This window comes from Ictalurus furcatus, chromosome 6 (genome assembly GCF_023375685.1).
Source record: "Ictalurus furcatus strain D&B chromosome 6, Billie_1.0, whole genome shotgun sequence".
Classification (NCBI taxonomy): domain Eukaryota; kingdom Metazoa; phylum Chordata; class Actinopteri; order Siluriformes; family Ictaluridae; genus Ictalurus; species Ictalurus furcatus.
Window position 1 is genome coordinate 13,068,650 of NC_071260.1, and position 13,556 is coordinate 13,082,205.

At 39.5% G+C, this 13,556-nt stretch overlaps 1 protein-coding gene across 3 annotated transcripts in view; it reads left to right on the plus strand.

Moving 5' to 3' along the window:
- Nucleotides 1-3,813, plus strand: part of sema5ba (sema domain, seven thrombospondin repeats (type 1 and type 1-like), transmembrane domain (TM) and short cytoplasmic domain, (semaphorin) 5Ba) — a 109,553-nt gene extending 105,740 nt beyond the window's left edge. For all 3 annotated transcript variants that reach the window (XM_053626562.1, XM_053626561.1, XM_053626563.1), the window contains one exon: nt 1,056-3,813. In XM_053626562.1, the coding sequence (XP_053482537.1) occupies nt 1,056-1,223 (168 nt within the window). In that variant the 3' untranslated portion in view covers nt 1,224-3,813. The remainder of the gene's footprint in view (nt 1-1,055) is intronic.
- The last annotated feature ends 9,743 nt before the right edge of the window (nt 3,814-13,556 follow it).

Here is a 13,556-nt window from a genome sequence, read left to right on the forward strand (position 1 = left end):
GTCTTTGTTAATGGGCTCCATTAGACGGTTTAAGCAGCAGCCGGCCGGTGCACTCCCACAGCTGGTTGTGACTGATTGTCGAGCCCGTCCAATTAGCCAGACTCGGCTCACTTTCCCCCACCTCCTGTCCTTGCTCTGACACCTGTGTACCTCTTTTGCCATGACTTCCATCGATCTGCTCTATACTCTCTGCTCACTCTAAGCTCATTATGAGCCGTCGAGGCAAGGATTCGAGTAAAGTGATCTTAGTTGCCCTGGACATGTTAGACATTTGCTTCTAGATGTGTCTGTATGCAGAAAGGACAATCAGAAGTAATGAATCAGAAGTAATGACCGATGTGATGATCAACATCCGGTGAGAGACATGCAATAATTAGAATGAAGAATCGGAGATTAAGAGAGGTGAGACGAAGCCACAGCTGTTCATCACAAGAGGTGCGGATGTGACTCCTATAATATCAGCAATAAATCCAGCTTTCTCCTTGCCGTCATCTGTGACACTGGGATAAGTACTTGTTTGTGTGTACGGTTGCAATTGGGGATGTTTTTAAGCACACAACACCAAGGTCCTACACTCTGACAAACTCTCCTATTTATTATATTTTACCTTATGTTTGCGATTGTTGTTCAGAAGCTTGCAGGCAACCTGGGAGGTTGAGTCATTACAATCACCGCTGAGCACTGCACACTTTTTCTCCCCCAATTACCGAGATGCTGTGCTTCAGAGCTGTTGACATAAATTGCATTTCTCAAGAGCACCCCAGAACGCTCATATTCTGCTTTCATCCATGACCTGCTACTCTATTGCTTTTGAATTATTCAGATCCTCAGCCGGGAACATCATTCTGAGGTGCTGTCGATATTTATAGTGCTAGCTGGATTAGGCACACTGTGCTTACACTCCTGACCCTGAAGTGTCGTCTTCTCCCAGGCATTAGAGGTCATGTAGGGTGTCAGCACCTGAAAAACCTTCCTATCTGTCTCGCATATCAGCACAAAGTTCTCACACTGTTTGTCCTTTTTTCCTTACTGACACTTTTTTCTCTCCACTATAGACACTAAACAAGAACAACCTACTACCAGATGAAAGAACCAACTTCTTCCCTTCACAAATCCAGCAGACAAATGTCTACACCACCACCTATTACCCCACACCGCTGGGAAAATATGACTATCGGCCTGACTCGTCCCCTTCACCCTGCAGAACCTACAACCCCAGCTGAGACACTTGTCCCACCCCTTAACTATGTTGCCATGGTGATGGGGAATACTGACAGTCTGGAGCTTTTTTTTCTTACCATGTGCTCCACCCATGCATTCTTGGCACCTGATGAGCATAGGTGCTCTTCTGGATCATTTTGCACGACTCCTCACGCTCCCGCCATGGAGGATATGAGCATGTCATATAAATCACAGCTATTGGTGTTTCAGATGGTATTCCTTCCTTGGGAATGTGTACAATTGTGTAGCTACACTGATGTCAATTATTTAAAACTCGATCTCTGTGAAACTCGAGATATCTATAATCTTTAACTGAAAAGGTTTTCTGACTAAATGAAAGGGGGACCTCTATTTAAGCTGACTCCACACTCTCCAATCTAGAAAACCTATGTTCATTCCAGAATGGGCAGGTTCAAATCTCCACGCGGGCAAATATTGCACCAAGGGGAGGAGCAAAAAGGAAATATGGTTGCAGAAAGGAATTAACAGAACCTGCTAGGTCTGTGTAACAAGGCCCAAGAACCAGTACTCACCAACCTACAACTGAAGAAGTAATGCAGGGTTAAGAGGCATGCCGTGCTGATATGATTACATGGACAACACTGAACCTAAAAGCAGTATGACTGATAAGTCTGCATCCCAGCTATGAGAAAATGCAGAGGATGGAGTCCAATGTGCCACTGTTCAGTAGAGTTTGGAGAAGAAGCAACAGGATTGTAACTGGTTCCGCAGGGCTTTAAAGACGGCCCCAAGTCTCGGCCGTGTTGGACCTCGGATCTCATATGAACACGTACTTCTGAATACTTGGTTTGCCTTGATGGTTGTATCAAATACGACAAGCTTGGACAATTTTTTTTTATTTTATTTTAAATATGAAACATTATAGGAAAAAACGATAGCTTGGCACTTTTTTAAATATTATTTTAAAGAGCATTGTTTGGAAATGAAGTAGGATAGATGGATATTAGGGTTTATTTAAAGAATTCACACTTTGATGGGATATACTGATTTTGGTCATTTTCTTATATCTAGATGTATTATTTTGTACGCTTTAGAGAATTAACCATCATTATCGTTATTTTTTAAATATGGCATTAATTTATACAGCATTAATGTACTATGAGAGATTCATAATTGTGTTTTTCAAGCTCTGATTCAAATATTTCCTCATTTAATCACATCTAGCACATTTTCTCCGTGATAATTTGCCATTATAACTGTGCACACATACATCAAGCTTTTGTATGTGTGTATGTGTCTTAAAAGGAATGACCAAGCTCAAATTCGTAACAGTGTTAAAGAAGATCACGCAGCAGGAATGCACATTCTTTCATTATTAATATCTCTTTCATTGTATCCAGTATCTCATGCACTCTTCAGTTCGACACGAACAAAACGACAATAAAAAGGGAAAAGAACACGGAGAATCTTGTTGGGGTACGATGTTATTTAAAATAAACTCAGCTTGTTAAGGGGCATTCGAGAACAAAGCTATTTTTATCATGCTCGTCAAAGGAATGCTGTCAGTGGTGACCTTTAGTTAAGCTAAGCACGAGTGCTTGATTTGTATATAGGTAATGCCCCACTATGACACATAAAGGTTAGTGTAATGTAAATGTATATTGTAAAGCTAACACTTTTTTTTACAAGCCTTATAGTTGTAAAATAGTATGTGCAGCATCTGTGTATATACCAACTACAGGCACGGTGTGGGGATGGAGCTTGTCAATGAGTCGAGTGCTCCTGCTCTGTGGCAGTCAACCAGAACTCCTCCAATTCTTTGTAAAATCCAATTTAAAACTTCATTCACATCTACTACGTGACCCTGCTGTTTAATTCAGGCACTAACCTACTAGTTTGGTGAATCATATTTGGAGTTTCAAACATTTTTGCGCACTAATTTTCATTTTACAACCTTAAACTTGCTTCCAACTATGGTATTGCATTCGATCCAGCTGCAAAATGGCGTATTTACTGTACGAGAATGCAATGCAATGCAATGCTGCTGTGCAGAGATTGAAAGAGTTATTGTGCTACACTGATGTCATGAGTCATATTACCAAATGGCTCTATAAAAATCAAGTGTTAATTTGCAGCTGTATAACAAGGCCTGGAGTGCGCTGTGATATCAATTTACTGCCTACACTATGAGGCTCAGCAGTGCATCAGATTCATGGCATGGTGCGTACAGTTCTGATTAACAAGAACAAATTATTGGTCTTGTATTATATAAAACGTATTTTATATATATAGGAATATGACACCCACTAACTATTATGAAATTCTAAATGTGCTTCTCATATTTGTCCAATGTGTGGTCTTATTACTCCCGCTCTGACCTCTGGATTTTAACAGGTGAGGAGCAAAGCTGACCAAATGAGACGCTTCATCCCCACAAGGCTTGGTGCCCTTCTATGCAACTGACCCATTGGTACTGTTAGATATGTGATGTAGACTGTAATCACTGCCTTTTAGACACTGTGAATTTTTGGTACTCTATATTTTTGTATATTGTACATTGTAAATGATAATAAACCATGATGATGACTTAAACGGACTGCTGCTAACTCATCCTTTTCATCGCATTCCTAAACACTGCCAAACTGGGCCATTCCGTTCTCTTTCCGACTGTGAAAAGAAAAGCGTTTTCATCCTGGCACAGGATCTGTGATTTGTGTTTCTGTAGCCTGGGTATCGCACGCTTCCGTTTGTTTGTGCAGGGATTTGCTTGGCTGGCTGGGTTGAAGGATATCAGACTTCAGTGCTGACAAAACTTGCAGATCTGCCATATTCCCCAAGTGACAAAGGAGCCCTCGAAAAGAATAAATGCCTGTCAGGATTTGCACCCATCTGTAGTTGGTAGACATCATCCTTAAGACTTTCCGCTTTCATATGTCTATTCCATTGTTGGTCGGGACAGATATTATATAATGAGTCTTTATTAATCACGGATACATTGTGAAATTCTTTTCTTCACATACCCCAGCATGTCAGGAAGTTGGGGTCAGAGCGCAGGGTCAGCCATGATACAGCGCCCCTGGAGCAGAGAGGGTTAAGGGCCTTGCTCAAGGGCCTTACGATCAGTAATCCACAGCCTTAACCGCCAAGCCATCACTGCACAGCCCCCCCCCCCCTTATTAGGCATTGATTTGCACAAACCCTGAACCCATGTTCACATACACATTTGCACATTCATTCATACCTTACGGCAATTTAGTATAGCTAATCCACATGAAAAATCTGGAGAACTTCGAGGAAATGCGTATGGACAGGGAGAACATTTAAAAACACCACACAGACAACAAGTCAAGCTCCGGATTGAATTGGGAGCCCTGGAACTGTCAGGCAGCAATGCTACCAACTGCATGACCATGCTACCCTTTAAACCTATTCCGCTGCAATTCAGAGTCAGTCCTATTAATATTTTTAAGATTGTATATGACAGCAATAGTGGCAGTGATAAAAAAAAAAAAGAACCAAACCTGCCCTTAATCAGTGACAAAGGTGTTTGTAGGCATTTATATAATTCAGTGTCAAATTCAAAGAATCTTTTACATCATGAAACTGTTTGTGTGGAATTTTATAAAGAAATGTACATTATTCGTTCCTAATATGAATCACCAACGCATATACATCAAACAACTGTCCATGCAACGTTCCGGCCTGGAAAAATGTTCATTTTCGCAGAGACCCTTTAGAAAAACATGACTGAGGTGTTCGGATCATCCTGGTACGTAGGGTGACTCATCCATCCATCCATCCATCTTCTATACCGCTTATCCTTTTCAGGGTCACAGGGAAACCTGGAGTCTATCCCACAGAGCATCGGGCACAAGGCGGGGTACACCCTGAACAGGGTGCCAATCCATCGCAGGGCACAATCACATACACACTCATACACTACGGACACTTTTGGGCATGCCAATCAGCCTACCATGCATGTCTTCGGACTGGGGGAGGAAACCGGAGGAAACCCCTGGGGAGAACATGCAAACTCCGCACACACAGGGCCACGGTGGGAATCGAACCCCCAACCCTGGAGGTGTGAGGCAAACATGCTAACCACTAAGCCATAGGGTGACTCATTTGTCTCTTATTTCCACTGAGGAGAGTGAAAATGAAAATACAGCTCGCTCGAGAAAAGAGTGAAATCAGACGGGAATTAATCAGGATGTCTACTTGCGTTGATCTTTCTCAGTTTGTTATTAATGTGAGACAGTGTCATTTCTCTGACTGGGACAGAATTGATGAGACCGAAGGCATGGTTTTCGAGTCTATGTAGACACAAGGTTAATAAAGACTGACAGATGCATGAAAGATTTTGTGAAAGCTGATACCACATTCAGTCAATAGACTCGGATGAGATTAAAGGCAGCAGAGAGGAGTGATCCCTACTGTGTCTGTCTGCAGACAGCTGTGTGCCTGGCTGACGAATCTGGACCAGGATGCTCAGCTTGCTCTTCTACAATCACTGAGAAATGCTGAAAGTGGGTTTTATTGATGAGCATAAAGCTGCATCAATCAGACACTATCTGCTGACGGACTGGCAATGACGGATCACCGGTGGCGTCCTCCCCGAGGGGCCAAGCTGGCCTAGTGCCAGGGCAGAGCCATGTCTGAGAGCGAGTCGCTGAGGCTCATAGAGCTGGAGAGAGGGAGAACAGAGACACTCAGTGAAAACTTAGAGTCATTTAGTAAAGCTGGAGTTTCTTCCACCCCGAGCCCACGTCAACACAGAATAGATGCTGTTTTATTATCTGTCCCCCCATTCTGGAACATTCTCCACTGTTGGACTCTAGGAATCATCGTGTGGATGGCGTGTACGTTATATCTAGTGATTGTTTATTGTAGCTATTGTTTGCACGATACATGGCCAGATCCGAAGCTGAAACAGTGTACAGTTATCTAGTACAAAAATATATGTAGTGTTATGACTAGATTAAGGTGATGAAGCTATGTCGTTTACAGCAACAAGAACTTTAACGTGTTAAGTTTCATTGATGTTTCATCGTTATCACAGGTAACTGGTAGCATTGGGCCTCACCGATTAAATTTGGATGTGAACAAATTTATTGCTAAAATCTTCACAGGAGCATTTACATGAGAAATGTGGCATTCATGACAAATAAAGTTCATTGAATCAGGCAGAGTTTGTGCTGATTACTGATTAGGGCATTGGTGGCTCAGTGGTTAAAGGCTCTTGGGTATTAATGCTCAGCAGCTCAGGGGGTCAATCCCCAACACTGCCAGGCTTCCACTGTTGGACCCTTGACTAAGGACCTTAACCTTATCTGCTCCAGGGGCTCCAGGGCTGATCCTGTGCTCTGACCCCAACTTCCTAACAACCTGGGATGTGCAAAGAAGTAATAATAATTTTTATATGTTTCAAATAAAGGCTTGTTCTTCTAAATTGACATATAATGAGACATTAATGTGAACCTCAAATGGTATGGCATGCAATTTGACACTGTATATTGATTCGGTTATCAAGTTTAAGCAGCTATTCATTTCAATTACATGTACAATGGCAATGAAAGTTTTGTGAAGCTGTATTGTTTCATATTAATCCCATATTCATTTTACCCAAAACAAATCCATAAAGTGAAGACAAATAAGACTAAAGGTACAATTCGGAAAAAAAGAAATGTCGCCGTAATACAAGAGGAAGAGTTAACCGACGTGTTGCAATGGCTAAGATGCTAACTGTGCCATGAATGCGCGTGGTAATTTACAGCGTTTACCAACAAACGGGCTTGAATGTTTTTGTTCGGTTTGGCTTTACATGCAACTTTACTAAAGATTGATAAATGAAGCTCATGTGGATGTGATATAAATATTCCCTAACATGTTCTGATTACTTGGCCATTCTTATTAACATTTCTGTTATAAACGCCGCAGATGTCATACACGGACTTTTTCAAAATCAGGTTTGAGGACAGAGATTCTTTCCCATGGATTCTTTCCAAACTGTTTTTTCAGTTGTTGTAATGTTGGTTACAGCACGCACCATTACATTTTTTTTTTTTTTAAACAGGGGGCTTAAGAGGAACAAACTTCAAATTTAATCCAGCTTTTCTAATTCTAGCTGATGAGATGTCTGATGTATCACTTTGACCATGGAGGATCAATCATAACAAGTTACAGATCCTTTGCCACAGGAGCTCTTGTCCATGGCTTGTAGCATGATCCAGCTCTTTTTTGTAATTACTTTCGATCCTCTGTCTTCTTGAGGTCTCTTGTAAACTGTGTGTATGTAATGGAAAGCATCTGATCAGCATTATGCTCTTGCTTGCTTTGTGATGTCTGCAAACAAAACTGATAATCTTTTGATTTTAGGATTCCACAGAGAGAGAGAGAGAGAGAGAGAGAGAGAGAGAGATGACAAGAAACATGTGAGCATATTTAAAACCAGGGGTTTATAGAGTTTCATATATCCGAGGCGGGAATGATTTCAATTAGGACCATATTACACTTCTGAGGAAGAGAAATAACAGGGTTATAATGTAACAGATATCTGGAAATTACTTTCGTCACACTAACCAGGTTTGATTGCTGTGAAGTAAACTAATTCATGAGGAAGAATCTTTTTTTAGAGTGGAATGTAACTATGATCTAGTATGAAATAAATCTTATAATCAGCACATGCCTTTTCACTTTTACTGTAGCCATGATCGTGCTGCAGTTACAGTTATATAGTCCTTTTCTAGACACTCAGAGTGCTTTACAATGTATGGGGGAAATCTCCTCAATCACCAGCAGTGTGTAGCATCCACCTGGATGATGCGGCGGCAGCCATAGTACTCCAGAACGCCCACCACGCACCAGCTATTAGTGGAGAGGAGAGAATGATGTAGCAAATTCAGAGATGGAGATTATTAGGGGACCATGATAGAGAAGGGTCAATGGGGGAATTTCGCCAGGACACCGAGGTTATACCCCTGGTAATCCGTGTTACTAGGCTAAGCTGTCACATTCCCAAGCCTACCTGGCTCTCATCAGTATCTTACAACATCCACAACACAAGTGTATTCTTTTACTTACCCTAATGATTTACTGACATTCTCATCTTACCGTACAGCTTAAGCACAGATAATGTTTGCACAGTCGCATAACTGTAAACGTTATACAATACCCGTTTTCTTATTATTATGATGATGAGTGCTGTTTGGTGAGACGGTATGATCCCTATGGCAGAAAACTTGAAGAAATAGCTTTACCCTTGACTGTTCTAAAGCTCTGACACTGGAGACTCCTTCCATAATTGTTCAGTTAACATCTATTTACACAAAGCTTGACCATATCGGCATTTCGATGCAAAAACATTGAACGTCCAACTGTGAAAATAACTTTATAACAATTTATCTCAAGGTCAGTGAAATAGGTTACACTCCGCTGAAATGAAAAGCATCTGCACAGTTCGTTCTCATTAGCATGTGGAGGAGGGCTAATCCTGTTATTGGCTACGGGTCTATGACAGGGAGAAATGGGTGTGAGGCAGAGACTGGGCAGTGATATAGTGGGCTTTTTCCAGCACTATTCCCATTAATGAAAGCAAGAGGAGGCCAAATGATGTTAAATGACTACACTGTGCAATGAATTTGGAACTAAAAGGCACCTCCATTTGTACAGCTTGACCCAGAAAAAAAATGGATAAAAATCAGCGCTTTACAAGAACTCATTTTTGGATCATCGTAGATTATATTTGCTTAGTGAGGTATTGATGTGTCTTTTATTTTTCTCGTTTGATCCACATAAATATAATAATGACCTACACTTGGACAGACAACAGTAGGTACTGTGAGATCATAAACGATAGCAGACAACACATAAATGCAAGAAAATGATACACTTTCTATGGTCCATTTCTCTGCCTGACTGCAGAGGCTCTTGCAATCCTTATATTAAACCAAGGTAAATGGCACTGACATCACGCATGCCGAACAAGACATTTTGCATTGCAACATTTGCACACACAAAAAAACAAAAAAGTGATTAATTGTCAACGTCAAAACTCAATTTCTGAAATCTGAAAGGCCAAAGATTTCACTTGGGATCCCTTCCTGACATACTGAGTATTACAAAGTGCTGACAAAACACCGTTTAGAACTATTAAAATGATTAACGAGGATTGCAGTGTTTGTTGCTATTTCTAACCGATGCCAAGACCATGAGAGGCAACATGTTTACTCATGGCTGCAGTATCTTCGGCTCTTTTCCTTAATCTTGAGATTTCAGATGTATTACAGCGGAGTTATTTTCCATGCCATAATGCTCAGACTTGTAGTGATTTTGATGATGATTGAGATCAAATCAGGATGTGGGCCCCAATATGGCAGAATGATTTGGACTGATTTGTTCAGCACATGATTTTATATTGCTGTTTCACCATTATATTGGTTTAAAATGATAATTGCACAGCCATGAAAACTTAAAACACGTTTAATTATCAGGACAGTGGGGGGATTATACTGTATGTAGTATTTATGTTGATATAAACCATCTGCTTTTATCATTGCTGCCTGTGTGAACACAGTGTAAATGAGCTCAGTAGTAGGTGTTGCATTATTTGCTGCTACTAGTTACTGTGATGTGTGTCCTCCATATTGGAACGTGACAAATGCACTTGTAAGGTAAAGCGAGTCTACTGTGAGAGGTGGGTCTTGATCAAATGAGCTGTAAATCACTGTTAGCTATATTTGTTGTGATACATAATAATTTGGTTATGAAGGTATTTTAAAACTTTTGCTAGAAAATAAACTCAATACTCTTCTGTTCCACGACAAATTCTCAGGAAATAATATCTGTTGAAACACATACAGTACTACAAAGTTTCCAGAATACCTCAAAGACCTGGCATTAGGGAAACTGCTCATGGTTGGTCATTTGAAACAATGGCAGGTGGTTTAACCCACCCACGCTATTACAAATTATGTAGTATAAAAAATGCTAAATAAAAATAATGTAGTTTAACCCATTAACTGAAAGAATTATTCCATCTGGTTTTCATAACACATTTTAAAAACCTGGCTGCATTCAGCATGAAAGATCCTGTAGATGTAGTCAAGCTCTAAAATTCTAATTTCTTTCCATGTAAGGTTATTAAGCAGCACACGGCATGGCTGTAGATCACAATAAAATCCATCTGTACCCCTTTTTAATTCTGGAATCGTGTCAGAAAACCAGTGTTTTTGTAGGTGAATTGAATACTGATACACAAACTCAATTCTCTTATTGAGCAGATGGTTTTAGGGTTTAATAGTATGTCGTTACATTACATTAATTGGTTGCCCATATATAGAGACCACCAGTGTGGATCTCGAAATGTGAAGGAGCTGGAGAGATTCTGTGTGGAGGAATGGTCTCAGATCCCTTGCCATGTATTCTCCAACCTCATCAGGCATTATAGGAGAAGACTCAGAGCTGTTATCTTGGCAAAGGAAGGTAGCACAAATTATTGACTAAAAGGGTGCCAATAATTGTTGCACACCTATATTTAACAAATATATTTTTTATAAACCTGTGTTGTGTTTGCAATTGTTTGATATCCCTGAGAGCAGAGTATTTTTGTGATTTTTTTTTTTATCAAAAGGTTAAACAATAAAGACAATTTTTCTCAGCCTTCTTTACTCATATTTACCAAGGGTGCCAGTAAATAAACAAATTTTATATATATATATATATATATATATATATATATATATATATGAGCAAAGAAGGCTGTGAAAAATTGTCTTTATTGTTTAAGATATAGCTGTATCTATCTATCTATCCATCTATCTATCTATATATATGTGTGTATATATATATATATATATATATATATATATATATATATATATATATATATATATATATATATATATATATGTGTGTATATATATATATATATATATATATATATATGTGTGTATATATATATATATATATATATATATATATGTGTGTATATATATATATATATATATATATATATATATATATATATATATATATATATATATAAAAGAGAGAGAAAGAGCGAGAGAGAGAGAGAGAGAGTCACCATGCGGACAAAGTCCAGCATCGGTGGGAACTCCTTTAATACTGTTTAAAAAGCATCTCAGGGAAATTCCTCAGGAAATTGGTTGAGAAAATGCCAAGAATACATTTCTGGAAATTCTAGGTAAAAAGGGCGTCTACTCTGAAGATGCTAAAATATTAAATTATTTAGATTTATTTTGGATTTTTTATCACAACATAATTCCCATAGTTCCATTTGTGTTATTCCAGAGTTTTGATGATTTTATTATTATTTTAAAATGTGGGAAAAAATAAAATAAATAAAGCATGAGTGTTTCTAAATTTTTGACCGGTAGTGTATGTGGATTAATCAATTAATTAATTAGTATTGATTACAATACTTGCATATTATTATTTATTTATATTTCACACAAAAATCCATTACATCATCAAAGGACTTTGTGATTGAGATTGTGGCAGAGGTAAAGGACGAGGGGAATTTAGCTTCTTAACTCTTAGCCTCAAAAAGTGCTCTGAAGCCATATTTTAGTATGTATTAAAGGGGTCATATCATGATTCATAAACATTTTTAAATGTTAATTATTTAGTTTATTGGGTGTAATAGAATAGGTTAACATGCTTTAATGATTAAAAAAGTCACATACTGTCCATTATTGCACTACCTCTATTCCCAGGCTGCATGAAACGCTCCGATTTCTCCAAAGCCCCTCTTTCTGAAAAGCCCAGAGTGCTCTGATTGGCTAGCTGACCCGTTGCGTTGTGATTGGACAAAAATCTCAAGCGTATGTCGGAAATGTAACGCCCCTTGGGTTAGCTTCAGCCTCCAAGGCTTCCAAAACAATTCTAAGCTCCTAAGCAACATGTCGTCGGTTTTACCGTATCAGTTTGATCAAGCGGAACCGACTTTGCAAACCCGACTTGAGCAGAAGGTTTCAGTGGTAAGTTTTTATTTTGTAACTCTCTTACCTTATGTAAGATACGATGTAAATTCCAACGCCCCACCCGTGGGCCTTCTCGTTGCAAAACTATGCTCATGTGATAGATCGTTGGAAAGCTAAGAGTCTTGTGATTTGATTGATATAAACTGTTTCATGATACAATCACAACAGCAGCTACAATCAACGTCTCTGTCAGACCACCGACATACAAACAAACACTTACAATACTGATGCAAAATTTAGCTAGCACGTTAGCAGAGATCTACAACTGAACAAAACTCCACATTTGAACAGTCAATAGTAGATACTTCATAAAATAATAAGACACTTACAGGTTCTGATTCAGATGCACAAGATTGTCTGAGCAAAGTGGGAATCTCCCCACTTTTCAGGGGTAGATTTTTTGTATAGCCTGCCATGTACTCGCCCGGTTCAGGAAGCTGTCCTCCGTATATTGTGAGGTGCACAAGCAATCGTTTGGGCTGTACTGCTCAGGAACAGCGTTATAAATAAACACTGACCACTGATTTCTAATTTCATCCGTTTTTGAATTGTCAAACAAAGGGGTTTTTCTTTTGCACCGAAACACACAGCGTCTCCACGACATGGCGCCTGAATTCACTGAAGCCTCGCTTTCTTTCTTCACGCCTGCCATTGGGTGGGATTATGCTAATAGTTCATACTGTGACGTAGATGTTTGCGGAAGTAATTTCTGGACTTCGAACAACTCGTTACTTCCTGTTGCGTGCACGCGCTGTCAAGTGGCCAAGACCGCAAGTGTGTGCCCAAATATAAGTTTGTGCTTATACATCACTGTCATGCTTCCGTGCCCCACAAGGTTACAGTCTTCTCCACAGCATTTAATATAAAATGCCCCCCGGCCTTAGAGGACTTGGAGGTCACACACTTTTTTCCTCAGTCATTTGACGATTATGCCTCTGTCTGATGGTGACTGAGGTCATAGTGGGAATAAAAGGTAACGCTGACATAAACAGTAAACTGAAGAAAGTCATTGTCATTGACTCTGGGTATCTGCTAAAGCTAGCGGAGTCGCATTACGTGCGTTTAACTTCACGTGCCATCGGCTAGGAATCGGCTTATACTTCCGGTTAGTAAAAACGGCTAATGTTCCATTTAAGACGATGTTACCTTTCTAAAATTCATACAGTAGATGGTAGAGTACACAGTGCACAGTGTAAGTGTATAGTACTCTGGGACACAACTTTTGTATTTAATCTCTGATGCATGTTTTCAGAACAGAAATAACGCAGGGAGTAAAGCTCCTCCGCGCCGTGCACAGACCGACTAATCGATAATGAGATTCGTTGACAACGATTTTCATACGATTTTTATCGACTAGTTGTTGCAGCTGTAATG